The sequence below is a fragment of the Notolabrus celidotus genome, chromosome 4 (assembly GCF_009762535.1).
Source record: "Notolabrus celidotus isolate fNotCel1 chromosome 4, fNotCel1.pri, whole genome shotgun sequence".
In the NCBI taxonomy this organism is placed as follows: Eukaryota; Metazoa; Chordata; class Actinopteri; order Labriformes; family Labridae; genus Notolabrus; species Notolabrus celidotus.
The window spans coordinates 10,098,122-10,124,633 of NC_048275.1; the positions used below are offsets into that span (position 1 = coordinate 10,098,122).

General features: G+C 41.5%; 1 protein-coding gene across 4 annotated transcripts in view; it reads right to left on the reverse strand.

Moving 5' to 3' along the window:
• The window catches only part of wdfy4 (WDFY family member 4), a 53,414-nt gene that overhangs the window by 23,971 nt on the left and 2,931 nt on the right, over positions 1-26,512 (reverse strand). For 3 of the 4 annotated variants that reach the window (XM_034681173.1, XM_034681172.1, XM_034681171.1), the window contains exons 3-42: positions 24,488-24,745; positions 23,345-23,456; positions 21,544-21,662; positions 21,126-21,254; positions 20,850-21,039; positions 20,147-20,336; positions 19,902-20,062; positions 17,386-17,618; positions 17,158-17,297; positions 16,057-16,187; positions 15,688-15,789; positions 15,382-15,572; positions 13,288-13,997; positions 13,059-13,152; positions 11,838-12,052; positions 11,611-11,705; positions 11,247-11,466; positions 10,517-10,593; positions 10,208-10,426; positions 9,829-10,007; positions 9,349-9,580; positions 8,184-8,335; positions 7,998-8,109; positions 7,718-7,908; positions 7,468-7,620; positions 7,264-7,337; positions 6,769-6,927; positions 6,575-6,672; positions 6,394-6,481; positions 6,069-6,271; positions 5,225-5,391; positions 5,030-5,149; positions 4,774-4,941; positions 4,519-4,677; positions 2,681-2,807; positions 2,436-2,587; positions 1,927-2,165; positions 1,386-1,507; positions 1,072-1,263; positions 863-972 (exon numbers count right to left, since the gene is read on the reverse strand). In XM_034681173.1, coding sequence (XP_034537064.1) covers positions 863-972; positions 1,072-1,263; positions 1,386-1,507; positions 1,927-2,165; positions 2,436-2,587; positions 2,681-2,807; positions 4,519-4,677; positions 4,774-4,941; positions 5,030-5,149; positions 5,225-5,391; positions 6,069-6,271; positions 6,394-6,481; positions 6,575-6,672; positions 6,769-6,927; positions 7,264-7,337; positions 7,468-7,620; positions 7,718-7,908; positions 7,998-8,109; positions 8,184-8,335; positions 9,349-9,580; positions 9,829-10,007; positions 10,208-10,426; positions 10,517-10,593; positions 11,247-11,466; positions 11,611-11,705; positions 11,838-12,052; positions 13,059-13,152; positions 13,288-13,997; positions 15,382-15,572; positions 15,688-15,789; positions 16,057-16,187; positions 17,158-17,297; positions 17,386-17,618; positions 19,902-20,062; positions 20,147-20,336; positions 20,850-21,039; positions 21,126-21,254; positions 21,544-21,662; positions 23,345-23,456; positions 24,488-24,745 — 6,783 coding nt within the window. The remainder of the gene's footprint in view (positions 1-862; positions 973-1,071; positions 1,264-1,385; positions 1,508-1,926; positions 2,166-2,435; positions 2,588-2,680; positions 2,808-4,518; positions 4,678-4,773; positions 4,942-5,029; positions 5,150-5,224; positions 5,392-6,068; positions 6,272-6,393; positions 6,482-6,574; positions 6,673-6,768; positions 6,928-7,263; positions 7,338-7,467; positions 7,621-7,717; positions 7,909-7,997; positions 8,110-8,183; positions 8,336-9,348; positions 9,581-9,828; positions 10,008-10,207; positions 10,427-10,516; positions 10,594-11,246; positions 11,467-11,610; positions 11,706-11,837; positions 12,053-13,058; positions 13,153-13,287; positions 13,998-15,381; positions 15,573-15,687; positions 15,790-16,056; positions 16,188-17,157; positions 17,298-17,385; positions 17,619-19,901; positions 20,063-20,146; positions 20,337-20,849; positions 21,040-21,125; positions 21,255-21,543; positions 21,663-23,344; positions 23,457-24,487; positions 24,746-26,512) is intronic. The other variant, XM_034681174.1, reaches the window with a different exon arrangement.

Genomic DNA, 26,512 nt, shown 5'->3' on the forward strand with positions numbered 1-26,512 from the left:
ATGATCCAGAAATTAATTAATGAGTCACTTGTTTCTTCATGAGGATGAATAGAAAATGAGCAGACTGGCTGACCATTCCTGATTGAATATCATCTTTTTCGCATGCTGTTTCTACGGAGCGAAGTGGTGCAACACTCGGCAGGGAGGGAGAGAGCGAACGTCCCTCCCTCTTCCTCTCTTCCTCTCTTCCTCTCTGCCTCTCAGATGGAACAACAATTCATCACCTTCTCTGATAGCCTGTCAAAGACTGATATGATAAAGAATAACATCAAATGAATAATGTTTTCATCAGATTGGTACTACTATAATTGCCAACCTGATTTCTGGTGGTGAGAGACGCACTCAAACAGGAACACACACACACAGTTTGTGGGGGTGAGACAGACACACAGACGCGGTAATTTCATGCCTGTGTGCCTGAGTAATATGTCCCCGCTCCCTGCTCCAGATGGCTCGACGTCTTAAGCGTTGTGGGGGAACTAATGATGTGGGCCACGTGTTTCGGGGGGAAAAACAACAATAAACGCGTCTTTAACCTTCAGCAGCAAACAGTGTGTTGTAGCGAGTGTTCCCATGGATAGGCCTAACAGATATCAATTACTATGCCCACTCAGGGGCAATCAGCTGTGATAATCCAAATCCATTTAAAGAAATAATCAAACACCCCCACAGGGCTGGACGGCCCACAGCACAAACACAGCAGTGACTTTGGGACGAGTGTTTAGGCTCAGCGCTCTGGGATGTGGAGGCACCTGGGAAAAGTGTTGAACTCATAGGCCAACAATCCCACAAGCACTTACATCTCTCTGCTCAATCCAGTGTGTAAGAGCTAAACCTTGAGGGAGCACGAGTGTGTGTTTACCTCTGCGGTTACTGAGGGTTTGCCTGGTTTAACCAAAGCTGAGCGAACTGCGCTGCTGATCACGTCGAACTTTGTCTGAGAGCCGCTGGACAACTTCTTCTTCTGAGACTCTGAGAGGATACACAAACAGCATTTAAATGTTGAGGACATGGAGCAAATATGCAGAGCGTCTCATCTTTCTGCAGATATTATTAGAGTGAGAGGTCAACCTGTGTGCAGCAGCCAGGCTTTGTGTGCCGTCTCCTCCCACAGAGGGCTGACGTCAGTCATGCTGACAGGCCCTGTCTGCGCTGTGGGGCTCGCTGAGATCTCTATCTTGCAAGTTTCCTCGAGTGTGTGTTGCCTCTCGATCATGACCTTTGACCAGCAAACCTCGGCTAAGGACACAAGCTCTCTGTCATCTGTAACACACAAAAAGACACATCATGCAACTCTCCAGCAAACCAGTAAACCTTCATAGACTTATAGAATCTACAGAAATGTCAGGATAAAGTCACTGATGTAAATAAACTCTCCCTCATACCTGTGGTAACGTCTGCTCCTTTGCTGAGGCGTGCAGAAAGTCTGGTTTTGGTATCAAACAGGTGAGTGGAAGTTTTCCTGTTGTGCACTTTTTGTGCCACAAATCCAAAACCTTCAGGGTAGCTGCAAAATAAAAGTGTTGTGTAAATTACAGGGAAGATGGTTTCTGTACATTTGTGTGTCCAGTGCCTTTTACAAGTATTCTGCCCCCTTGAACTTTTCCACATGTTACAACTGCAACTTTAAATGGATTGTAATGAAGTCTTATGTAACTAGCCAACAAAAAATTGAAGTTTTAAATTTTGCATGTTTTGGGCGGATAGAGCATGAAATTGAAAATGAACCACATTCATAATATATTTTTACTTTTTACTTCAAATAGTTCCCTTTAGGTTGACATGTGCATTAAAAGATGTTTGTGCTTACAATGGTAAAAACCTACAAAAAAAGGCTACTTTAATTTCAGCTTGTAGGACTGATCAATGGGGAAAAGTTCAAGATGTCAAAGATTTTTTCTCAGTGACTTTGTGTTTTCTTTTTACCTGCCAGACCGAATCAGTAACAGACAACGAAGAAGACACATGATGAAGTTCACATTGGAGTTGTAGGTTGCCATAACAACATCCCAACGCTCCATGAAGGTCTTAAATGCCCTGATGACCACTTCCTTTTCTTCTTGGGATTTTCGTGGTTGAGACAAGAAGTACAGCAGGACTTTGTTGGTGCAGGAGTAGAGCGCTGACACAGTCCTCTCTTTCTGACTTTGGCCTTTTTCCAGAGCCTGGAGGAACAAAGAGATGCATCTGTTATCAGTTTGTGTACAGATGGAATGACAGAGTATTTACATGTGGTTAACGTTTACATTTACACAACTCAGAGCTCCCATTAATGCAGGGAACTTTCTCTGCATTGACAACTAACAGATGATTTCAATGTTGGATTTACAAAGTGGTGAAGATGTATCATCTGCAGGCCTAAGATAGATTTACAGTGAGAATAAAGTTATTATGAGATTCGTTACAGTACTATATATATTATCTGTGTGTCTCACCATCACAATCTGATCTGCGAGGAAGTTGAGCAAACTCTCAGGGTCTCCCACAAACGTTCCACTGTAAAGTTTCTGCAGCAAAGTTTTACTGAAGAGGACCACGTTCTCCATCAGTGTGCCCGTCTGTCCCTCAGGAGTCTGACTCTTGCTGTCTAAGAGAACAAATAAAAAGAGCGTACAGTGAGATGACAGTTTTTTCTATAACAGTGATGGAGCTATGAGGAGGGTCAGCATTGTGATTCTACCTTGTGAGCTGAGGTGAGTGTTGTTTTCGTCCTCATAGCTGAGCATGTGGATGATATCCATGATGAATTCCAGCAGCTCAGTCTGGAAACTCTGCCTCTGTAGCAGCGATGCACCATCAGGGCAAAACTGAGACATTTAAACAGATTATTGGTTAAAAACATTGGACCCCTCTTGGCTCTATTTTGCTTGACAGTGACAGGAGCATCTTATTTGATTATCTCCAGAGAAGGTGTGGTGTGTGAAATCTGAGGAGGACTGTTCTTGGTCTCCTCTCCCTCCTAGTGGTGAATGATATAATCGACAGAAGTTTGATTCTGGATCCTCTAGAAATTGAGCGAAGAGTGGCACCTTCTGGAGGAATGAGAGTTTTGCAGGGTTGTTGTATGCAAAAGAGCAAGAACAATATATTGTATTTTGGCGATCATGTGTATTTGTTGAAATAAATTTTAATTTCTGTGTTGTCTGTGAATTCACAAAAACACAGAGCAAATATTTTTACCTGAGTGTGCAGGGAAGGGAAGTAAAAAAGCACAAACACTTCATTGCTGTACCTATGTCAAATTTGTAGGCATCTCTTATTCACTTGAGAATTAATTGTTTTGACATATAAGTATTCATCTTTATGGCTGTAGGAGCCTAAATGCAATTCATGAGTTAATGTGCAAATTAATAATTCATATAGATATTTAATTTATAAGGTAAAGATAAATATATACATTTATAAAAAGATGGTAACAAGTTCAAGTTCATTATGCTGTAAGTATTTTCTCATAATATTCAAAAAGATATTTGGATTTATGACATAGAATGTCATGTGTTGGAAGGGTGGCTGAATAATGCATGCAGTAAACCTGCCCCCTTGTTAAGGTAGTTTTTTGAATTGATGAGGTGGCCTCTCTCTTTCTCTCCCTCTCTTTTAGTTTCTTTAAGGATTTGTGGATAAAAACATGGAAAATGTTTTCCATGTTTTTATCCACAACACCTTTGTGTATTTGTTTTATTTTTGATTTAAGTAAACAGCTTAAACTTTTATTGCGTGGTCCTGGTGGGTTCTTTTTCAAGGGAATTCAAGAAAGGGATTTTTGAGAGAGTCAAAACTAAGGCTTCATTCAGTGGAACCTACAATGACCTTCTATACATATTTATTCTCTATTTCTGACAGATCATTTCCACATATTTCCTGTTAATTGAGCTTCAGTACATTTTAAATAATTTGATCATTTAATTTTGAATCATCTTGGTCAAACTGCTAAACATCAAGATCAATTTCAACCCACATGTTTGGAACAGTACACATGGGAAACATGGTCCCTACACGTATTAATGATTTCACATTATAAGGGCTGATGTAACATGGTGAAACTGATCTACAAGACATTGAACATGCAAAGGATTAAGAAGGCCAAGACAAACACCATCAAAATGCAAAGTGAATAATGATTATTTTAGCATATGTTTTTTATCCTCGGTGTATTTAAAGTTAAAAATATTCAAGTTACCCAAATATGACGTGTCTCAGTTTGCTTTGGGCAGAAACAGCTTGTAGTTATTAAACTTTAACACTTTATATATCAGTAGAGTCTTTCTCCTTCAGACTTATTTTACACAAGTATCTGAAATCTTTGAGTAAAGAATGTAAGCACTTATTGCACCCCTGTAGTGTGAGTGTGAGTGTGAGTGTGAGTGTGAATGTGAGTGTGAGTGTGAGTGTGAGTGTGAGTGTGAGTGTGAGTGTGAGTGTGAGTGTGAGAGTGTGAGTGTGAGTGTGTGAGTGTGAGTGTGAGTGTGTGTGTGTGTGTGTGTGTGTGTGTGTGTGTGTGTGTGTGTGTGGACTCACCTCCAGCAGCACAAGCAGAGGATGTGTGTTGCTGTTAGCGGGCACATTAAGAAGACCGTCCATGAGCAGAATACGGATGAAGTCGCACACCGGCTTCCTGTTTGGATGAATGTTGACAGCGTCGTCACCTTCACACACTTCAAGAGACTCAGACTCATCCTGTAAAAAAAAACAAAAAACATAAACAGTGAATGACAGCTGATCTCTCTGGACTGAGAACTGTTACTGTTTCATATATCAGAAACACACACACACCTCTGAGCCGTCCACAGGAAACACAACTCCTGCAAGTGTGTGAAGGAACTCTGGTGATGCCCATAGCGGGTCTCTGGGCCGAAGATTGTGAAGGAGGCAAAGGAACTGCATCACACTTGCTGGAAGCTGCAACTCCCATGATGCATCAGTGTTTGTAGTAGGAACAGGCTGTTAAAGCACAACAGAAAAGCACATTACACACAGTGACACTCTGAAAATCTAACATCACTGCCCTCACTCTCAATCAGACTCTTACCTGAGTGATGATTACTTTGACTAACTCAAGCACAATCATCGCAGCTTCGACACAGAGCTGCTGAGCCGGAGTGTCTGCTTGGCTGTCGATCAATGACTGAAGAGCGTCATCCAAAGGCACCTGAACGTCACATGTAATGAAAGCATTATGACAGGAAGTACAAAGATAATGACGCACGAGATGACCTATACCCACGTTTGCCTCCGCAGTGTGACTGGCCTTCCTCTCCAGCAGCAGAGCAGCCAGGGCTTCATACACCTGAGGAAGGAGAGCGTGTCCGATCAGCAGCCCCTGAAGAACCTCAAAGCCGGGACACGAGGTGCTCGAGCATTCATGAGACCAGGAATGGACTCGCAGGTTGTCTGGTGATAAGGAAAAAAACACTGATTTAGATTTAGATTCATTTTGGATTTAAGTAATCACTTAAAATATTCTAATAGACTTCAATCTTGAAAGAATTTGAACCTGAGAGGTCTGAGAGAGTCTGTCTAAAACCAATATAATTTAAGAGGACTTCATTTATACTGTGTCTACAATAAATATTAATACCCCTTGGACTTTCTACATATTTTCATGTTACAACTACAAGCTAAAAACAAATTTCCTTAGGGGCTGCTTTACTGTGAAACCCTTAACTATAACCATTTGCCACTATATACCTTCAGGTTAACCTGTGCATCATATCGATGCCTAATTTTTGGACTTCTCTTGTTTGTTAACAAAATTAAGCTTTTGTAATAAAATGGTAAAACGCTGAAATACTTCTGATTGGATTTGAGGTTATAACTGCAAAAAAATCTAAAGTTGTGGATAAGTCAAAAGGGTGTTACTACTTTTGTAAGACACTGAACATTTCCTTATAAATCATCATATATATTCTTGTCCTTTTTTTTTTATAATTATTTTTACTTTATCCTATGTGCATTCAGTCTGATTCATATGCACTCTCAACCTCAATGACTCCTTCAGACTTACACTGAAACTGAATGAATGAATTATATTTCTTCTTCACTGTGAGGAATCATTTAACTTTATGTACCCATGACAGTTAGGGGTTCCTCCATGCCGTCTATGAGCGTTGCTGGGAGTATCCCCTCTCTGAAGCTGCTCTGTTGGCTGCGACTCCACAGAAAATGTGTGAGCAGGATGAGACCTAGTTTCAAGGTGGAAGAGTGGAGGTGCGGCTGAAGGAAGAGTAGGAACCAGTCACTGCCCAGAGTGTCAAATAAAACCTCCTGTAGTCTAGAAGGGAACAAGAACATGATGGTTAATGTTTCTGCTATGACATTATGAGACATGATATACACAGAAAACATGTTTTATTACAGCTGTGGTTTAGCTAAGTAGAAACATATGCTGCTCACTCTTTGCTGTCTGAGTCGAGGATTTCACAAAGGATGAGTAACAGCTGGTTGCGAGTCCAGATGAGGCTGGCTGGATCAGAAATTTGAGCTACAGCACAAATAAAGAAATCAGGCTCAGTGGTTATATTTCTAGTCCAAGAGACACTGAATGTATAATAAAAGATGTGATAAAATGGTGTACCTGGCATACTGTGGGAAAAATCGCTTTCAGATATCTGGTTGCCTTCATTTGTGTTGCCGAAAGGTGGAGGGAGTGTGTAAACAAGGAAGAGTCCGAGCCTGAACAACATAGAGGACACATTTTAAATACAGAGTTCCAAAACAAAAACAACATTCTGATATCTGTGTGTGAGACATTCTTTTTCCAAAGTGTACCTTTTTACATCCAGAGGGGTGCAGGGAGCTTTCAGCAAGGATGCGATGACACAAGAAATTATCTTGACCTTCTGAACGGTCACCGCAGGATCAGAGAGCTTTAACAGCAGCTTTGAGAACACACCGCCACTGTGGAGGACCGCTGCATTCATGCCGTCACTGCAGAGAGCACGGAGAGAGGAACAGAGAGCATTGATACCAATAATCACGATCTGTTCCCAGAAAGAGGAAAACTTAATTTAGAAATCTAAAGTACTACTCCTCTCTTCAGCCTCTGTGACTATCTCAGGTGAACATTTCTGTAGTATTGTTGATAGGTTTCTGCATGTTGGCAGAAGAGCAAATTAAGCCTCTTGTCCGTCATGAACAAGACCCTCTTTGTTGGGTTGTGTAACTTGCCATGCCATCATGGCCATGTGAGTTAATAATAAATTAGATTAGTGTTAGAACATTTCTATGTGCTCTGGTACCAAGCATGTCAGCTGTGGAAATTACCTTGAGGAGTTCAGGATTTCAGCAAAGTGGTTCAGAACAGAAATGTCCAGATTATCTGAGGTCTTCTGCCACACCTGAAAACATGAGATAACGGGAGAGCAACTTGAATCATTATCTGAAAGAGGCAATTAGAATACTGGTGTGGGCAAAATACATCAGTGCCCGACATCCACATAACTTTTATTCTGAAACTTGAATTCTTACCTCCAGGTCACACAGCAGAGCCTTGAAAGCAGGTGTGTTATGCAGACCACCTGACCCAGAGCTCAACTCCCCTGAGCTGGACAGATACAGAACCAACTGGAAGGTCCTGTGGCTGACCAGACTTCTCTTCATCTTCAGCAGGAACGCTAGCAGCTACAAGGAGGGCACAAACACAGATCACAACAGTCAGATAGTAAATATTGATGTTTCTTTATGCATGATATGTGGCTACTTTAGAGATCTTTCAAACCTTGTATCCCTTGATGCGCTTCATTTCTTGCTGCATGGCTGAGTTGGTCTCCAGCACGGAGAGAAGAACTTTCACAGCTGCATACAGAGAGCTATCATTTGGTGCCATTGCAACCAGACTGAGAATAACTGCAGGGCCACCAACATACAGGAAACCATTGGATGCACTGCTGGGTGTGAATGTACGCACACCTGGATGGAGGAGGACATGCACTTTCAGAATGTTTCTGCAGGTATCAACTTAAGGGAAAATATGCTTTATAAAGGAATAAGTTCTTTACCAAAATGTCCGACCAGAGCTGCTCCTATGGTGCGAGCTGTACCACTGAGGTGCTGGCTGATGTTTCGAGTGAGGAACACAGGCGTGGTCTGATCACGAGATGTTATCCCCATCTGTAATTAAACACAATGATCTCAAGTCTGTCCCTGAATAAGAAAAGTGTAGGCTCCACATGGACTCACCTTACCTCTTTAGCAATCAGCCTGCAGTCCACTTCATTGTAATCATCTCTGATCTGTGCAACAGTTGTTAGTGTGGAGATCGCTGGGTTGATGCCAAATGAGATTCTCTCCTCAGGAACCAGCCTGAGAGGGACAGACTCAGCATCTGGATCATCACCTAGATACAAACAGAGAGTGAAAAAGCTTCATTACAATGAACCAGTAATATCACAATCATTAGGAAATAAGAACTACTCCTACACCAACATATTTTCCCTTGTAACACTCAAGTAGAAAGAATTTGAAGCATCCAATGGTAAGCCCTGCTCCACTTCAGCATGAATAGGTACAAATCTATATCATGTGTTCTGTAGGGAAAATCACAAATGCATGCTATGAACACCATGACAACATAATTTAGAGCATGCAATAGCATGGTGGGAACTCATAACTGACCCATCTTAGAGCGCTCCTCACGGTACTTACCCTCACTCACTTGAATGTGAACTGAGGGGTGAGAAGTTTTGCGTATCATCGTGTATGTTAAGGGACCAAGCAGACCAAGCAGACCGAGCTTGATGTCAAATCTGCACATCTGCATCTCTTTCATGGTTACAATTATATAGTTTATGGTTCATTTATATTTGTTTAAATGACAAAGCTGATGAGCATCCAACTGCAGTTTTATCCGCAATCCATCTACTGCTAAAGCATACATTTTTAACAGCCCTCTTTTATTCTGTTGATCTTTTATTAAGACAGAAGAAAGGAGTTTCCAAAGACTGTTGAACAACAGGGGGCATGGTCGCCCTGCCACTTCAGGTAGGACGACCAAACCTCTGTAAATCAGCTGACAGAGAAGTCACAGCAACATCACATGACTCTCCTGAAGAAGACTGCAGAGAGTTTGTAGTGGAAACATGTCGAGGTAAAAAGAAAACACAATGGTCTAGTTACAAGAACTGTTTGACGAGAATATACGGTGTCAGACCAAATGAACCCTTTTGGACTAAGAGAGGAGCTTGATGAAGTGATACAACTTCATTCATGCCCACAAGAAACCAGTGGAGCAGGGAAATCAGACCATTTGTAACACATGCACTGTGATGAAATTAATTCACGAAAAATTCCAAATGGTGTAATCCATGATTAAGTATACAAAAGACATACTGTAGAAATGTTGTGACTCACCTGGGTTGCGCAGACCCAGGAAGTTGCCCAGGTAGGCGGTGCCTTGTGTGTAAATGACTTGCACAGAGTCAGCACTCAGAGCCTCTTCAAGCAGGTAAGAAGGACCCACTCTCCACACCAAAGCAGCATGCTCCTTCCAGAGAGCCGGCGTGCCTATCAGTCCGTACACATCAATCACTGCTGTGGGGTCCATGGAGGCGTACTGACCAGGGAACGGCTGGATGTACCTCATCTGACACAAAACACAGAACATAAAATACATGCATTAGATCTAGAAACAGTCAGGCCATCAGATTCCCCATCATGGACATAACATGAGACAATATGATACACTGCTATTGTGCCAATGTGTGCAAGATTTTGTCTTGGACTCATTCAAATGTCTCTGCGCAAGTTTTTATGGATCAAATCTACGAATCACAAATTATCTACATTGCACATTTTTCCCATGAACCATGTGTCTCTCTAGTTTTGCCATACCTTTCCTGTTCCTATTGCTTTGCCGTTGAAGTAGGCTGAAACCAGACAGTTCTTCTTGACCTCCTTAGCCATGACCACAGTCAGATGGTGCCACTGACCTGGGACCAGCATGCTAGAGCAGCGTATCCTCAGAGATGTAGGCAGAGACGTGGGGGTGCCAACTTCTGGTTCCATCATATCTGTGAACATTCAGTCGATCTTATGTCACACTTGAACAATAGTGGAGTCCTACTTTAAACACCACTGATGATAAGAGATAGAAAGTAAGAGGAGTTTCTTTGACTTTCTTTGTAGCTTTTGGATCTCTCAGCTTTCAATCATTAATTGTTATATAAAGTTCAGCAAAGGGAAGACACTGACCACATTTTATTGTGCTTACCAAGGTATGTGAAGGTCTCTTCCTCAGTGGAAATGACCAGACAGCCATCATACGCCGAGAAGGAGATAGACAGACACACATACTGCTGTTCTGTCCGGGACATGTGGCGGACCACCGACAACAGGCGGATTGGATGCGAGTCGCAGGCTGAGCTGAACCTGTTTATCTGGAACCAGCAGGAAAACGAGAGACCAGCTGCAGGAGGGAAACCTCTGCAGTCTGAAACATGAGAGGGAGACAAGTACAAACTTTATTCAGCTCTATTCAAAAATATTATGTGGATATTAAACATTTAGACGCATTGATTACCTCCTCCAATTCCACCTGTTGGGATTGAATCAGCTGTCACTCCTTTCACTGTGGCCAGAGAGGGCAGGATGAGGCAGCTGCAAGGCACAGCAACACAATGTGAAGAAGTTAGTGAATGGAAACATACATTCTTTCATACAATGAATTCCTCATGAGGGAAGGTACATTATATGATTATTCTGGCATGTGCAGAACATGTACAGACCTCAAACAAGCAATTATGAGCTTTATTAAAGGCCTACTATCTCAATAAATATATGTATGCACTATTATAAACTAGCCCTACCAACCTGAGGGAAATCTGTGATGTGGAATTGTATTCTTTTAAAGTGCAACACTGATATGACAAGGGATAAATACAAAATATTGGGGCATTCATATCGACTTGAACTCACAGTTCTGATATCTCTCTGCTGTTTCATTCTATAACAGTTTGTAAAAACTGTTTTGTATTCAATCTACAATAGTACAAGTAGTACAAGGTTCTCCACATTATCCCCTCTCTTCTTTCCCTTCTCAGCCATCATGTTAGCTAACCTGGCAGTCCAAAAACGTACTAATCAGCAGATTGTTTTGACTAATCAGAGCTCTGACAGCTAGCTGGAGCTCCATGTAAAGGGTCAAATGTTTAGTGACTGTCAATGGAAGGTGCAAACTAAAAAAGGATCTGCTCATCAAATCAATTTGACACTGCAGGGTTAAAAAGAAACCAAGTAAAAGAAGAACTCACCCATATCCACTCTCACTCATGTCAAACTCTACGAAGGCAGGTGAGGAGGAGACTCGATGGGGTCTGAAAGTGCGTGGTGATGTCATCGACACCAGGCTGATGATCTGGTGAGCAGGGATGGCATAAGACTCACTGCGATTTGCAGATCGTATCAAGCTGAAAGCCCGCCTCAGTGTCTTTACTGAAGATCCTGAAGACGAATCTGTCTCTGAACTGTGACCTGGTACACACAACACAACCAACAGACAAAGTGCGATCTGTTTAATGTGAGATTCTGAAACCAAATGACACCTAAAGAGGACTGATTCTGTCATGCATCAGTAAAAAGAACACATGAAAAACAGGAAGATAAAGTTAAAAGCACCATTTGATTTGACTGATGAGTGACATTCTTGTTGCAACTTCATGGCAGTTTTGTCTGCAGAGCTCAAGAGTGGGTCCCCTAAACACAGGAACTTTCTGTGGGGAGGAAAACAACAAAGTCCTCAGACACAGACTAATGTGGGAGAAAGAATGAAAACAGATTGATTTTTATTGGGGAGGCTCTTCCAACTTTTTCAAATGTTTCTGAAGTGATGGAGTAAGTTTCACCTGAAGTCTGATTGCGTGATGGCCTGGGATGAGAGCTTCTCAAAGACACGTGTAACAGGTAGATGTAACGGGTGGTTTGGATTCAGTAACATGCTCTGATAGTGGGTCAGGAGTGTGGAGACCAGCGCCCCTTCACACATTATCTGGCGGTTCCCCTCAGATTTGATCATGTCCTGGATGTGGTGTGCCAGGGAGAACTGGACCTCCATAGAAATCTGGGAAAGAGAGAGAGAGAGACATTAGTCTCATATATCAATACCAATACTTGAATCAGAAACATCTTTGGTGCAGCCTAACAAGCAGTATCAAACATCAACATTGGACTAGAGTGGGAACTGAGTTACGGCTGTTCCCTTTCTTCCCAATGCATTAGTAGCTGTGGCTTATTTATCCTTTTAACCTTTCTGAGTATGACTTGAAGTAATATTTGTTCTTCTACATCAGTTAATGCAGCAACCTCATGCCATGCAGTATCAGCTCAAACAGAAATAATTTTGTTTTTGATTTAATGATCTGGGCCATGTCTATCAAGTCAGAGCCACTCAGAAGGCAAAGACCATCCTGGAAGACCCTCATTACTCTCTTCATGCAGAGTTTATACTTCCGCCAGCTTAGACAAGGAGGGATAAATCAAACTGAAATCTCAGTTATTTTCTCTATGAGTAGACTGGTTCTTCAATAAGCTGTAGGATCTGTCGCTATTGCAGAAACACTACAGACTGTTAGATTCTGTGTCTTGTATCTCACTGCATGATGACATCCATGGGAGTTATGTATTTATATTTATGTTTGTTTATTATGTTTATTGCCTGTGTTGTGATATGATGCTTGTGTGGACAAACCAAATTGCCCCTTGTGAACAATAAAGATTTTCAAATCCAATCCAATCCAGTCCATAAGCCCACGCAACAATAGCATACATAATGGCTGCAGCAAGCAACTAATGTTTTAGAGCATCAAATATGCCCTGGTTTCCAGTAATTTATCACGATGATTAAAAAATTAATAATATTGTAGATTTAGAAGAGAATGTGTCAATAATCAAAGCTGGCAAAAAATGTCAGCCATTTGTTTTGGGTTTTTCACCGGAAATAAGGGTTTTTGTGATTGCATCCTTGCCAATGCACAAATCTTTGATCAATATCCTGAAAGAAAAGAAGAAATCTGGACATCTCTGCATAAAAATGTAGGCACTGTATCATGTTAGATGTGCAAAGATACCTGTGGGTCCTCAGGTGTAAAGACAGATGGAAGGAGAGTCATTATAACTCTGATCGCTCCTGGATGAAGAATAGTATGATCACAGGTAAACCTACTGGAAGACAAGGACAAATATGGATTTATAATTATGAGACCACATGTAGCTCCCTTTTCATAAATTATAGGTATGAATGTAGCAAAGTTCCATCCTACATATGGCTTCCACCTCTAAATAGTCAAAAATATCCACCTGTACTGTGACTCTGTGCAAACTGTGGAAACACTGGCTCCTGTGGTCCTGGATCTTCCCTGTGTGTCCTCCACAGACTGCGGCCCTGATCCTAAGTGGACAGGAGGAGACCCTGCATGCACTCCTTCATGCCCTGCTGATCCATTTAGTCCATCTTTATCTCCATCCATAGTTTGTAGTCCCAAGTGTAACCCCCGAGGAGAGTAGGTCCCTGTGGCAAACTGGTCCAGATAGGAAAGCAGTCTTATACATGTGCAAAGGGTGAGAGGCAGTTTGGGCTGAGGTGTCATGGAGGGAGGGCAGGAGGCTTCAGGGGTCTCTGCTAACTCCACAAACGCATAGAAGCTCTTAACAGGAGACTGGTTTTCTTCTGCAGCTTTCCCCTCTTCCTCAAACTTCTCTTTCTCGAGGCCTTCAGTGTGGAAGCAGCCCAGCTGGAGTAGAGCCTCTGCCAGTCTTTCATAAAAGCCCCCAGTCTCAAAGTGATGTGCGTTTACTGAGTGAAGATGCACAGCCAAGGCCAGAATGTGGAGAGTGAGGAGGAGGAGATCCAGCAGCGGTTGACGCCCCAGGGACCTCCACACTTCACCCTGGGGAGAGTCAGACAAAGCTCCCTCCATGTCGATCACCAGAGACAGAAGTCCAGTGAAGCCTCCTGCTCTCCTGAAGGCGTCCCAGCTGTTTGGGCTCTCTAGCACCTTCAGCACGGACTGAAACACAGAAGAGAGAAGTAGAGTGAATGTGGAATAAGCCTTATTATACATAAATGTACTTTGATGGACACTAAGCTTCTCTTAAAGTCTCTGGGTTAAACTGACAAGGATTTATCAGCTTTTGTGACTGCTAAACCCGGGAAAATGACACACAAACGCATCTAATACTGAAGGCAAACACAAAGGGTTTAATGTTTCCTCAACTGTGCTGCACAGCAAGCAGTGGCTCTGTGCTCCATTGCTGTTTGCATGGATTTCAGTCAGCTATCATGCATACATGTGGTGCAAATTCACTCCAGTCTATGCAACACATATCTTTGCAAATTCACAAACTCATGCTATAATGACAACATTGACACCTTTGTGATAGAAGAAGAAATATATGTGGATGTAAAAACAGCCAAATTTATATGTACACATCTTAATTGAGGTTATCAGGAGATCCATTGGTTGCACAGCTCCTCTTCCCACCAGATACAAAAAAGGTCAAAGTGCGCTGGGCTGCAAGGCCTCATGGGTGGGATTGTGCTGGAACATCATTGGTGCTCTATGCTTTGTGAATCAAGCGTTGATATGGGGAAGATAGCTGTTGCAGTAAATGCACCATTCCTGTTCCTATCAGCGGCCTCATTTCAGTCAATTCGTGAAATCGCCCCTCAGCTTTTATAAGCATCTCTCTAGTCAATTAAAACAATGTCATGAAAAATAGATGAAACATATAGATATCTCATAAATCATTTCTGGTAACTAGTTTTTAGAGGTGAACAAAATCACATTAGCTTTATTCAATTTAGAGAGCTAATCCATCAGGTAGGTAATGTGTGAGGGAAATGTGATTAACTGAAACTGGAGTAATCACAATGGCTCTTAACACTTGCCAACCCAGGTCGTACCCAATCTGATTGCCACCTGCTTTAACCATGTTAGCACAAAGAACACACTCACAAACACACTCACACACACACTCCTAAATGCATGCACAAACAAGCGCAGCACGCTCACACACAATGAATACACACAATAACTGCAAGTAAGAGCTCTTCTGGCAGCCATCTATAAAAACGGACACATACAGTGGGTGTGTAACTCGGTTAAGTTTAATCACATCTCTGTCCCATTCACTGATCTGATAGAGGTGGTAATCTTCAGCGTGCCATAGCACAAGGCTGCCGGCCTAATCAAATCGCCCCGGAGTTAACAGCTAAACCTGTTTTAGCAAATCAATCTGCATTTGTCAGTAATATAATCAGGGTCTCGCATGCTTAGAAAATAAATTCACTACTTTATATATTTGAAGTGCATTACAATGTGTTGTGATTTGATGTACAGTGAAGACTACATTTAGAGTTCAGCTGCATATTTGAGTAAAGACTGTCAGTACCTGCAAGAGGTCCCTCTTCAACCCAAGCTCCTGCTGTGTGGAGGAGCAGAGCGCTCCGATGGCCGTGCTCATGAACTCCTCGGGGTTAATCTCAGCGAGCTGCTCCAAAATGTTCAGAGCTGGGCCTCGATACTGATCTTCATCCAGGAAGATCTTTATGTAGGGGACCATACCGAGGTCTCGAACTGAAACTGGAAAACGTACAGAAATTATTTATCAAATAAATGCAAAGGAAAGAAAAACAAAATGACTGTAGAAGGTAAAAGAGTGAGGGGACAGCATGGCATGGAAAGAAAAGAAACACACCTGTGTTTTTGATTGAGCGCAGAGTAAGGGTTGACACAACTTGAAGCATACAGGCTGTAAGCTGTTTTTCACCATCCTCAATGGAAAGCAGGCGCTGAGGATCTGAAGGAAATTTAAGATGCAAAATACAAATTTTACTTTTAAGATAAGACGAAACATAATATCTAATATTTTGCTCCTGATCATTTCAATGTTAGTCTAAAATAACTCACTTTGACAGTAAAAGTACTGAATAATGACTGGGAGTGTTTGCTAAGTCCCAGTTTTACTGTAATTAGATTTATATATAAAGAATTGTTCTGTATTTGGTCATAGCAACTGTTTAATCATTTCATAATGACATCAGTACAACAATGTGTTGGTTCATACTTATTTGTGGTGGGCAAACAACTCCAGCCTTCCTGATGATTTTGGCCCTCCTCCTGAGTTCCCCGAGAAGCAGTTCCAGCAGACCCCGGTCACTTAACACCTCAGCTAGCATACCACTGTGAACGGTCAACCTACAGAGCAGAAGAGACAGATCTTATTCAGCCGACATCGAGAAAAGAAAAGGAGCTCTCCTACAGCAGCAGATACCTTTAGTGTTGGGATATTCTCAGCTTTTTCATGTCTGATTTGTCTTGAGTTTCAATAATCAGAACACCTCTTAAATAAGGTTTTGCATTTCTGTCATTAACTTAGCCTGCACTTGGACTGAAGTAGGATCATTTGTGACAGATTCTGACAATCAAGACAAATTTATTTTGGGCCTTTGGTGAGTTCTGATGTTCAGCCCAGATTATCTGGTGAGGTGAAGCCCAATCCTAAACCAACAAGACTCATCAGGTCATCCCATTAACCTCTATGTTTTATACTTTGCACTTAAAACCACGATGTTATGTCATTAGTTTCAGAGCTGAATCACATCAGCCAAATAAAGAGAGAAAGAGAGAATAAAAGGAGCAGAAAGTGCAGCTGGTGTCTAAAAGCATCTTTTTACCTCGAGGCTAACATTAGCCAGCTGACCGCTGATGACAGAGGAAAAAATTCACCTCCGGTTTTTGCAAGATTAAAGACAATTCATGTGGAATTTTTTGTTTTCCTTTAGTCTTCTCACACCTTCCGTTTTGTTTTTCACTGCAAAGCACCACTACAGCAGGTTAATGCCAGGTTTCCAGTTCGGTTGCATCTGCGTCCCCATGAGATTACCTTACCTGATTCACGCAGGTTGGTGCATGCCCTTTGAGGCATATATGATAATCTTAACTATAGCTAGCATTTTTAAATACCATACTGTTTGCACCTTAGAGATAAGAGAGTGGAAAATATGTAAAAAAATGTGTGTTATGCAGCCTGATTCTTAAATCTGATGCTGCTTCAATCCAAAGAGGTGGACTGAGGAGTCTGAAGAACATCAGAGGATGTATTTGGGTTACAGCAGGATTATTTTGAACAGATCTGAGTAAAATGTTACAATCCAGCACTGCTCACCGGTGAAAACACTTGAGAGCTGCAACTCCAAACTCAATCCCCTCTACTCCTCCGCCAAGTGTCCCAGCCCAGCTCTGCTTCAGCACACCCAGCAGGCCCCGCAAAGTCTCATGGGGGATGTAGTTTAGCTTAAACACCACCTGTGAGAAACACATTATTTTATCAGACCTCTTGTGTCAAAGAAAGTATGCAGCACATGGTGTTTTCTGTCAACATAAGCAGTCGTACCATCTCTAGGAGTGAAAAGAACAGTTTCTGGACGGGTGCTGGTTTACGCCACACACAGGCGGCCAGCTGAGACATCGACTGGACCGTCCACTCCAAGAGGAAGAAATTGGCGGGGTCCCTCTCCCATATTGTCTGCACAGTTCGGAGAAGCTGGCAGCATAACAGTGAATCCTGACAACGCATCAAGGAGGACTGCAGCAGGTGGAAGGCTTGGAGGTTTTTTATGGACAAACCTGAAAACAGAAGAAGCCAAAAAAGACCTTCATTAGGTTTCAGTCCTTTCAGATAGGTCATACTAGATTGAAAATGGTCTGCATATTTGTTTTACAAACTTTTGCATTTTGAGAGGACAGATTATTTTACTAAACTGTGATGCATAGAACTACAAATCAGTATCAGAGGTCAACTCAGCCAAAGGATGTTTAAGTTTAAAGCTCAATTTGTCACATTTTGCTCTTGCAAGGTCAGAGTGGTTTTCTAAGGAAAAACAAATAAATTACAAACAACCTCAAATGCAGAACACACATTGAATTTCAGGGGCCAATCGAGTTATTCATACATAGATAGATTGAAAACAAACAACATAACATCCATGAAGGCAATGATGTTGTAGTATAATCTGCCTTGATAGAGTTTGTTCTCTTCTTTGTCAAAATATTTAGAGAAGGTGTTGGATTTGGGAGCAAAAACACTCTTGTGTTTTCAGTGAATAAATACATACCTGGTTAGTAATAGGATTCATTTTCACACTTAGTCTAAATTACATCGGAACCAAATAAGATCAGCACAAAGCAGTCCCCAGTGTCTCTGCTGGAGAGAGATCTACTCCTTGATGTGATGGATGGGTGCTGAATCTGTGTGTCTTGGTGCATGTTTGGGCGGGTATTTGGGTGTTTATTATGGACACTCTATTTATGAGTGTTGGATGGAGGTGTGTGTGCACGTCTATGATAGATGGCTGGTTGCTGTAGGCCAGTGGTGAATGAATGTGGGGCATCCTAACAGAGTTACACTGGAAGCCTCCACTTCATCATCCCAGACATAATCACCTCAGTTTCCTGTTAACCTGAGGGGTGTTGCGCACTGCAGCGGGGTGGCAGCGGGGGAATTGGGAGTCAGGGAAATGTGGGAAATCACGGAAAGGAGGTGGTGCATTTTGGGTGGGTTATATGAAGGCCAAGGTGCAAAGGGTGGATGAAGTGTGTGGCCATGTGGGGGCTTATTTTCTCCTTTAGCTTTTTGTTGTTAAGCAGTGCAGGTGATGATAAAGAGATGGTGAGGTGTAGAGTTTTTTTGATGCAGATAACAGTATCTGGAACGCCTCTGATTTTACTAAACCTTATTTGATTGGCAAGTAAACCAGTTTATGCATTCATCTGATACCTTTGTATACTGGCCCATAATAAATGTTACCTTGTTACAGGCAAATTATCTCTTTTTTGCCACTCCGAAAACAGTAGTCTACACATCAAGCTGCACTGAACTGGTGCAATAAATCCAGTATGGCTGCCACCAGTAACTACAGCTTAAAAGCGGCACATAAGAACTGATCCCCAGTCATTTATCTTGTGATAACAGCAATAATAAAACAATGAAGTGCTAGCGAGATTTTAGTGTTTGTTAAAGAAATGCTAAATAAAGCGTTATCCCATTAGTTCTAGGCCTTCAGTAGAAATAGCAGGTCTGAAGGGGCTTCATTCAGATCTGTCGCTAACCTTAGTTTTAGGGTGAGATTCCTTTATCCTTAGACACTCCTGTGGTTTAAGCAGGAAGCAAATTAACCAAGAGGTCTCCTCTTCTTTCAAAAATAACTTTCCAAGGAGTTAGAACCAATAAAAATGCTGACAAGCAGCTTCAAATGAAACATCTGTGTCCCTCCATGGTCTGTTTACAATTTCATCATATCCTCCTTACAACACTTATGCACAAGTTCATCCCTCTGTGGCAACTTGGTTCTGAGTGGAACAGGTGGCTAAATCGACATGTGCCGGCCCGTGCATTCCCTAGGCATTCCCATTCTAGGAATTCTTGCCTAAACCTAACTTACAATATTTGTCAGTGGATTTCATGCCCAAACTGTCATTGGACTTTAACCCGAACCTTATCCCTTAATAATGACACAACTACGAGAGAAGTTCAAACAAATCTTCTCTGCAGTAAGTAAAGAATCAGTTTTTATTCATAGGTTGTTTTTAATTCAGTTTTCTCCTCATTATGTCTGACAAACCAGAGCTCATTGACATTCATTCTCAGTTTAAGTTTGTCATTTTTTTAAAAAGAGTTCAACCTTAGCAAAGCTATATAAAAATGAGAGCAATCATATCAGCAGTTTACAGATGTTCTCTTTTAAGACTCACGCTGAAATTAAATCAGTTGCTCAACATCTCTAGTTTGGAGTTCATGTTTTGAGGGGATGAGTCAGAGTATATCCCCATGCAACAATCAGCTTTCAAAGATAATACGGAGGGTTCACCAGAGAAGAACAAAGCAGAGCTCATGTTGAAGACTTGACATACCTTTGGTGATCGGCGGGTCAAACTTAAAGCCTGGAGGCTGAGGGTTGGTGACGCAGAGAGCGACTCTCAGCTCAGTTCTCCCAAAGAAGGTGAAAGAAGCTATGAGGGCCAGCAACTCCTCTACAGGTTGGAACTGATCCACAGAGACACCTTCCTCACACCTTAGAGTCATATGATCACAGAGAAGTCTTGTTTGGTCTTTGTCCTTAAATATCAGTCATTTCATTCTTTTATTTTTAACTCACCTTATCAGGATGTTTTCAAGTGCCTTGTATCCATTGTTGGTGTCAAACTCTGTAAAGAGAGCTGGACTGAGGGCGTAGGTGTCTCTGATGAAGCTGAACACCGCCACAGCGACCTCAGCGAGCAGAGGCCCTGAGACATCAGGACTGATGTGTAACAGATTCTGGATGCAGATACGAACACAATTCTTCCCTAACAAGGTAAAGACAATGTAGTGGTCAGTGAAAAGGTTGGGTACTAGTCAGAGATGAACAAAAGATACATTTATCAGACTCCTCATGAGGCATTTTATCCAGTGATCAAATATTTTGTGGCCTTTTTTCCACCTAGGTTATCTAGCGGCAACAGAATGCTGATTTTATGGCAAAGAGAGACGTGAGAGAAAAAATGCTGAAAAAAGGATAATTTCTTAATCTCCCAAACAAATCAAAGTGATCTTGTTTGTACCAGACGGATGGGAGAGTCATCATGTGAAACCTGCTCTCTCTGCTGAGCTGTGTGGTCATGTGTCTCTGTATAATCAAATCATAACTGAGACAAGAATATCTGTCTACACTCAAAGTAAATTATCAGATTAAACCAACTTATTCACTTTCTGTCTGTAAAAAATACTTTCCTTATGTGCTCAATATGAGTTTTATTACTTTGGACAGAGAACAATTAAATGAAGTCTCATGGAATGCAGTTAGCTTAGAGTTACCTCACCTATCAAGCTTGGGACAGTGTTGCTTGTTGCCACAGCAGAGACCGCCTTGAGGACACGGGAGGCCTGATGTCTCCAGGCTGGGCTGGTCTGGTCCCATAGCGAAGTGAGGCCGATGATCAGACATTGCAGCTCCTGAGTTTCCACGAGCCTCTCGACGTTAACTGGCAGCCTGCAGAGCTGGATGAGAACCTGGAAAAGAGTGATGTGTGAAAACAAAGTCCACTGAAACAGAAAGGCCACAGGAGGATATGCAGAAAGTGCTTTGGCTGTGTGACCTGTGTCAGAGGCTCCTGGAAGGTTTCTTCTGCTGTGAGGTTCTCCTTTATAGACGGGAGACACACCAGCAGGTACAAACATTTCACCAAAGCAGCAGGGAGTCCCGGGTTTATACAGGACAGTATATCCTATAAAACACAGACAAAAAGAGGGGTTAACAATTTAATCTGAAAAGCATTTTGTGGTACAATAATTTGACCAGCTTTGGAAAGATAAAATTGTCAAGATATGTTTGGTATTTATTAACAAGACAATATTTTTTCCCCTGCATCAATGCCAGCTGTTTAAAAATGGGTGATTTGCCAATCATTGTTTTTGTAACTCAATGACTCCAATCAAATGTAAAAGATAATTTGATTTTAAAGATTGACCTGATGAAAGTTCATTAATTCACTTTAAAACTCCTCCATCACTCACTGAGCTGTCAGCTGTCAGCAGCAGCAGAGACTTTAACAGCAGCCAACCCTGATTGTCTTTCACATCACAGTCTGTTTCCCGCCTGTGGAAGAACTGCACCACCTCGCCCCGAGCGCCCTCTGAAAGCAAAGAAAAGAAGTCACATTGAGTTGAACAATGATGCTAAAGTAAGTTAAGTTTGTTTGGTATAGCATCTTTCACAGAGAAAGGTCACAAAGTGCAAAATATCACAATAATTATGATGAAAATGGATGAATAACTCAGACAACAGCTGTACAAATATGACATCAGATGTAGGAAAATTAGAAAATGAGCGATAAGCTGCTCTTTAAAGAACTGAGAAGAAACTGCAAAGGAAGAGTGATCCAAAGAAAAAATTAAAGCTCACTGTTGCTTTTTAGTCAGACAGAAAAGACTGAAGACCTTAGGGATGTGATGAAAGAGTGATGAAAGAATGAAGTATGTCAGAGATTTACACAGGTCTCTGCTGATGCAAGGCTTAATAAATGAAATGCAGGACCTTAAAATGAATCCTAAATTTGATTGGATGCCAATGTTAGGGTGGAAAAAAAGATTGGTATGATGTGAAATGCATGGCTGGATTTTGTAGACAAGCTTAAACAAGACAAGGCGGTCGTGGCAGGAGAAAAATGAATTGCGGTAGTTGAGCCGGAAAGAAACAAAAACATGAATAAGCATCTCTAGCTCGGCTTGTTTGCCAAGTGATTCTAGTTTCGCAATGTGTCTCGAGTGAAAGAAAACATGAATTGGTTAATTACTTCACATGCTGATCAAAAAAGACTCCAAGGCCTTCAAGGTTTGATTTCGCAGGAGATAAAAAGGATCAAAACACTTTGCAACCTCAGGAGCAACAATCACTGTCTTATCAGTGTTGATCTGAAAGAAGTTTTTCCTCATCCAACCCTTGATGGCAGTCAGACAGCTGTACTTAAGTTAGTGCCTTCAGGGCTTTAAGGGTAAGAGAAAGACAAGACTAAAAACTGAAGACTTAGGTCTAAAGGTCTGGAACAAATTAAAGAGGACAAGGTCTACATATTATTGATACCTACAGAAATCTATAAAATTTAATTCCTACTTCAGTCAAGCATGCCACTGTAAACATAGAAATGAGATGCAGATCTACAGAGAGTTTAAGACAACATGTCTGCAGAACAGTTTCACATCTATTTTCAATTCAGGAATTTGCATTAGGTGCATATTTATCATGCAGACCAAGAGTTCCTGAAAAATCATATTCATATCTGCAACCACAAATACTAAAAAAGGCGAGCAGTGAACTGTGAAAGAAATGTCACACTTCTGCTGGGTGGCGTGCCATGAAGCTACTGTATGCATGATATTAACACCTCAATATAAATACATGCATGAATGAGCTGCAACAACAAACAGAAGTATGTGGTTCCCTAAAAATTAAAGGGGCTTTTCCTCCCAACATCCTGAAAATGACATGAGGAGCAGGAGAGTGAAGAAGAAGAAGAATGACAGACAGGAGGAAAAGAGGAGAGAAAATCACTGACAGAACAATAACACATTGTTTTATAAAACCAGGGAACACTTCCTCTTAAGAAGTTTTATGTAAGATGTTTACACATTATTGTGACTTAACTAAACCTGCTTTCAAGTTCCAGGACCTGAGAGGCATTTACAAAAACAGAAAAGATACCTGCTGGATAACAACCGCAGTGAGCTGAAAAAGCAGAAGCAGACAGAAGAGGTAGAAAGTCCCTCTGCCTGCCAGAGAAGATGTGCTGTATGTACACGTGTAAGCTGCAGTTAGTACCTGCAGGTCTCTCTGCTAGACTGCTGTGGATGTTGTGGATGACAGTGTCAGCAGTCAGAGCTGCGAGCCCCTTTATGTTCAAACCATCAAGTCTTGCTCCCTCCTCACAGACCTGGGATCAGAAAGGAGAGAGTGTGTTAGACAAAACAAACATTAGATGCAGTAGAGAGCATCATCTTATGTCTGATGTCGAAGGCAAAATGAAGTTTTGAGAAAATTGTATCTGAATTTATTCCCGGTAAAGACTTAGTTGTGGAATTATTGGCACAATATGACTCAGAAGTATTCAGATCTCAAACACCTAGTGAGATAAAGTGAAGAGTTGTAACCATACAATGCTCAGGATCCAAACTGCTTTAGTTAATGCACTGCACTATAAATAATAGAAGCCAGTGTGTACTACTGTATACCCTCATTTAAGGTCCATAAGAGGATATCCTATTTCACTGAGTTTGCTGTTCTTAAGTGAGGCCCTGCATTCTGGTAAAATCTCCGGTCCTGAGGCTTATACATGCACCCACACACACACACACACACAGAACAACACACAACCCAAGCAGGGATTGCGTCTACAGCTGAAAGCCTCATCAATAGCGTTACACACAGAAATATGCAGATCAGCGGTGGAATTCACACAGAATGTGTTCATGTGGGAAACTAAAAGTAGGTTGGTTGCTTTGCGAGTGTGACACGATTCAGTTACAAAGAAATATAAATTCCTCTTATTTCTATTGATCAAAGTGACGCTCAGAGCCGTGGGTCTGAGTGCTTTCAGTATTTCATGTGACACTTTAGTTGATTGTTTAGGTTTATTGGGAGACCACATACAGGGCATTCTCATTAAAGAGACCGGGGTAAGGTCAGCTGAGGGCCAAACATCTGACTGCCGCCTAAAGTTGTTTTAATTGTTAATTCAAGTGGTCCACAACAGTTTTGTAAACCAGACCACAGAGTCCTGAGGCATCCATTTAACCTTTTCACAGCTTGGTATGAATTTAAACCTCGGCTCCACTTTAAATGGTCCGTGAATGATTCTCCAGCTGATAACCTCTGTTTGTAACCCATAGAAAAACCTTCCATCACATGTGACTTGAAAATGATGAGTGAGTAAAACAGGCACATATTCTTGTCAGTAGTCCATACCTGAATATAAAGAGGGAGGGTCTTGATTAGATGCTCCTCTCTCAGCTCTAAAGGAACATGGTCCGTCCTCTGGTCGGACCCCTCGCACGTGTAAATCCCCAGCTCCTGCAGTTGTTCTCTGAGCTCTTGTGGGAGTTTGGGGTTCCTACAGGAGCCCTCCACTTTGTCCAGCTTTAACTCCACAGAGACAGATAACTCCCCTGAAGCACTCAGCTCTCCGGTTTCCTTATTGATCCTCTCCTTTTTGGCAGTCTGGTGCTGGAGAGGAAACAATGAAAGTCACAGTGAGAAATCCTCAGGTTGGTCCATCTTTTGTTGATACTCAAAGTTAACACACTGTCTGAAGTATCTTTAAACCATGTGCCTGTGTTGTGTCTCACTTCCTCAGATAGATTTAACCCAAACCAGACCCTTCTTATTCCCGTAAGCACACTGCACTGCTAAATCAGTAGACAGAGGAACAGATCCCTGCCTAACATACTATCCAATCACAGACTGCGATCTGATTGGTGTAAATGATGCCTTGTTTTCAGTAAAAGGAGGCATGTAATTATACCACAAAGGTCAAACCCCAGCTTTAAATTCCCCACTCTATGGACACGTTATATGACAGATGTTGTTATCTATCTTGTCTCCATCTCAACTTAGCTACAAGTCTACTCTGTAATTCTGAAGCAATTTCACACCGTGTGCTAGATCTAGCTTCATTAAACTGTTTACCCATGATAGTAATAATTGATCAGTGCAGATGGGACACGCTCCCCAGTATACCAGACTGTTTACTTCGTATGAGCCACAGTGTTACCTAAGATCCTCAAATTGGTTCCTCTAAAAGATACCAAGATTTGGCGCCTCTTCGAAGCAGACCATCCCACAGTGAACTCAGACGCACACCCACAGCTGAATGAAGCACACTTCTTCACGGTGGAGGGATCAGATACAGCTGCAAGCTTTGGGACAAACTCTCCTCTCTCCCACAGAGGGAGGAACTTTTTGTAGCCATGGTTACATGTCACACAAATTAAACAGTTTGCATAACCGTTTAGCTGACCTGAAAAAAATGCTCCATTATGAGAAAAACTTCCAATCTTCTATTTAGGAGACACCTGAACATTTTATAATCAGAGGTTCATAATCTATTCCGTTTAAGACTAGAAGAAGTAAAAGAGATCCTGAATATGTTGGAAACTTTTAGATTTGTACATCAGTGCGAGTTTCTCTCATCTTGATAACAGCAGTTTATTTTGTTTTCAACTTTGACTTCACTCACAACCTTCAAGCTTAAACTTTGACAGATTGTAGTTGACTGTTGCTCATGCTGATCACTTCGGACTTTACTTACATGCACACTTATATGCATACACACATACTTTTTTACAGGTCGCGCACATTGCTTGTTACTTGTTCACTTTTTTTCTATTTTATGTTTTTATGTCTATGTGTGTGTGTGTGTTCCTGTTTGCGCCTCTTGACCAGGTCATGTTTGTAAATGAGAACTGGATCTCAATCTTTTTTTACCTGGTAAAATAAAGGTCTAATAAATAAATAAATATTTGTATAGGTTACAATACTGAACTTTATTTACAGAGCATCTACAATGACAAAAAATTAATGGGCTACACCTGGAAACTAAGACGGCATCAGTGCAGACTCTCTATTCTAACAACCCACTCCCAATTAGACATACCCCAATGGGAACGCAAGTAGAGTTGAGGTGTGTAGGGTTAGAGTGGTTTGAGAATGGTTCTAAAATTGAAAACCAGGGGCGACAGGGTGTTTGTTATGAGGGTCACCTGGTAGAATAACCTGGTTGAGGAAATCAGACAAGCTTCATCTTTTAAATCTCTAATAAAACACATTTCAAAATGCACTTCAGATCAACTCTGTGCTGTGAAAGTCTAACCATTTATTTTGTTTTATTATAGCTATTATTTCTTATCCTACTTCAGTCTTTAGTGCAATGGGTTTTGTTTTTTGCAGTTTTTGTATTCAGTTCTGTCATCCAAGGTCTGTTTAATCAGCTCT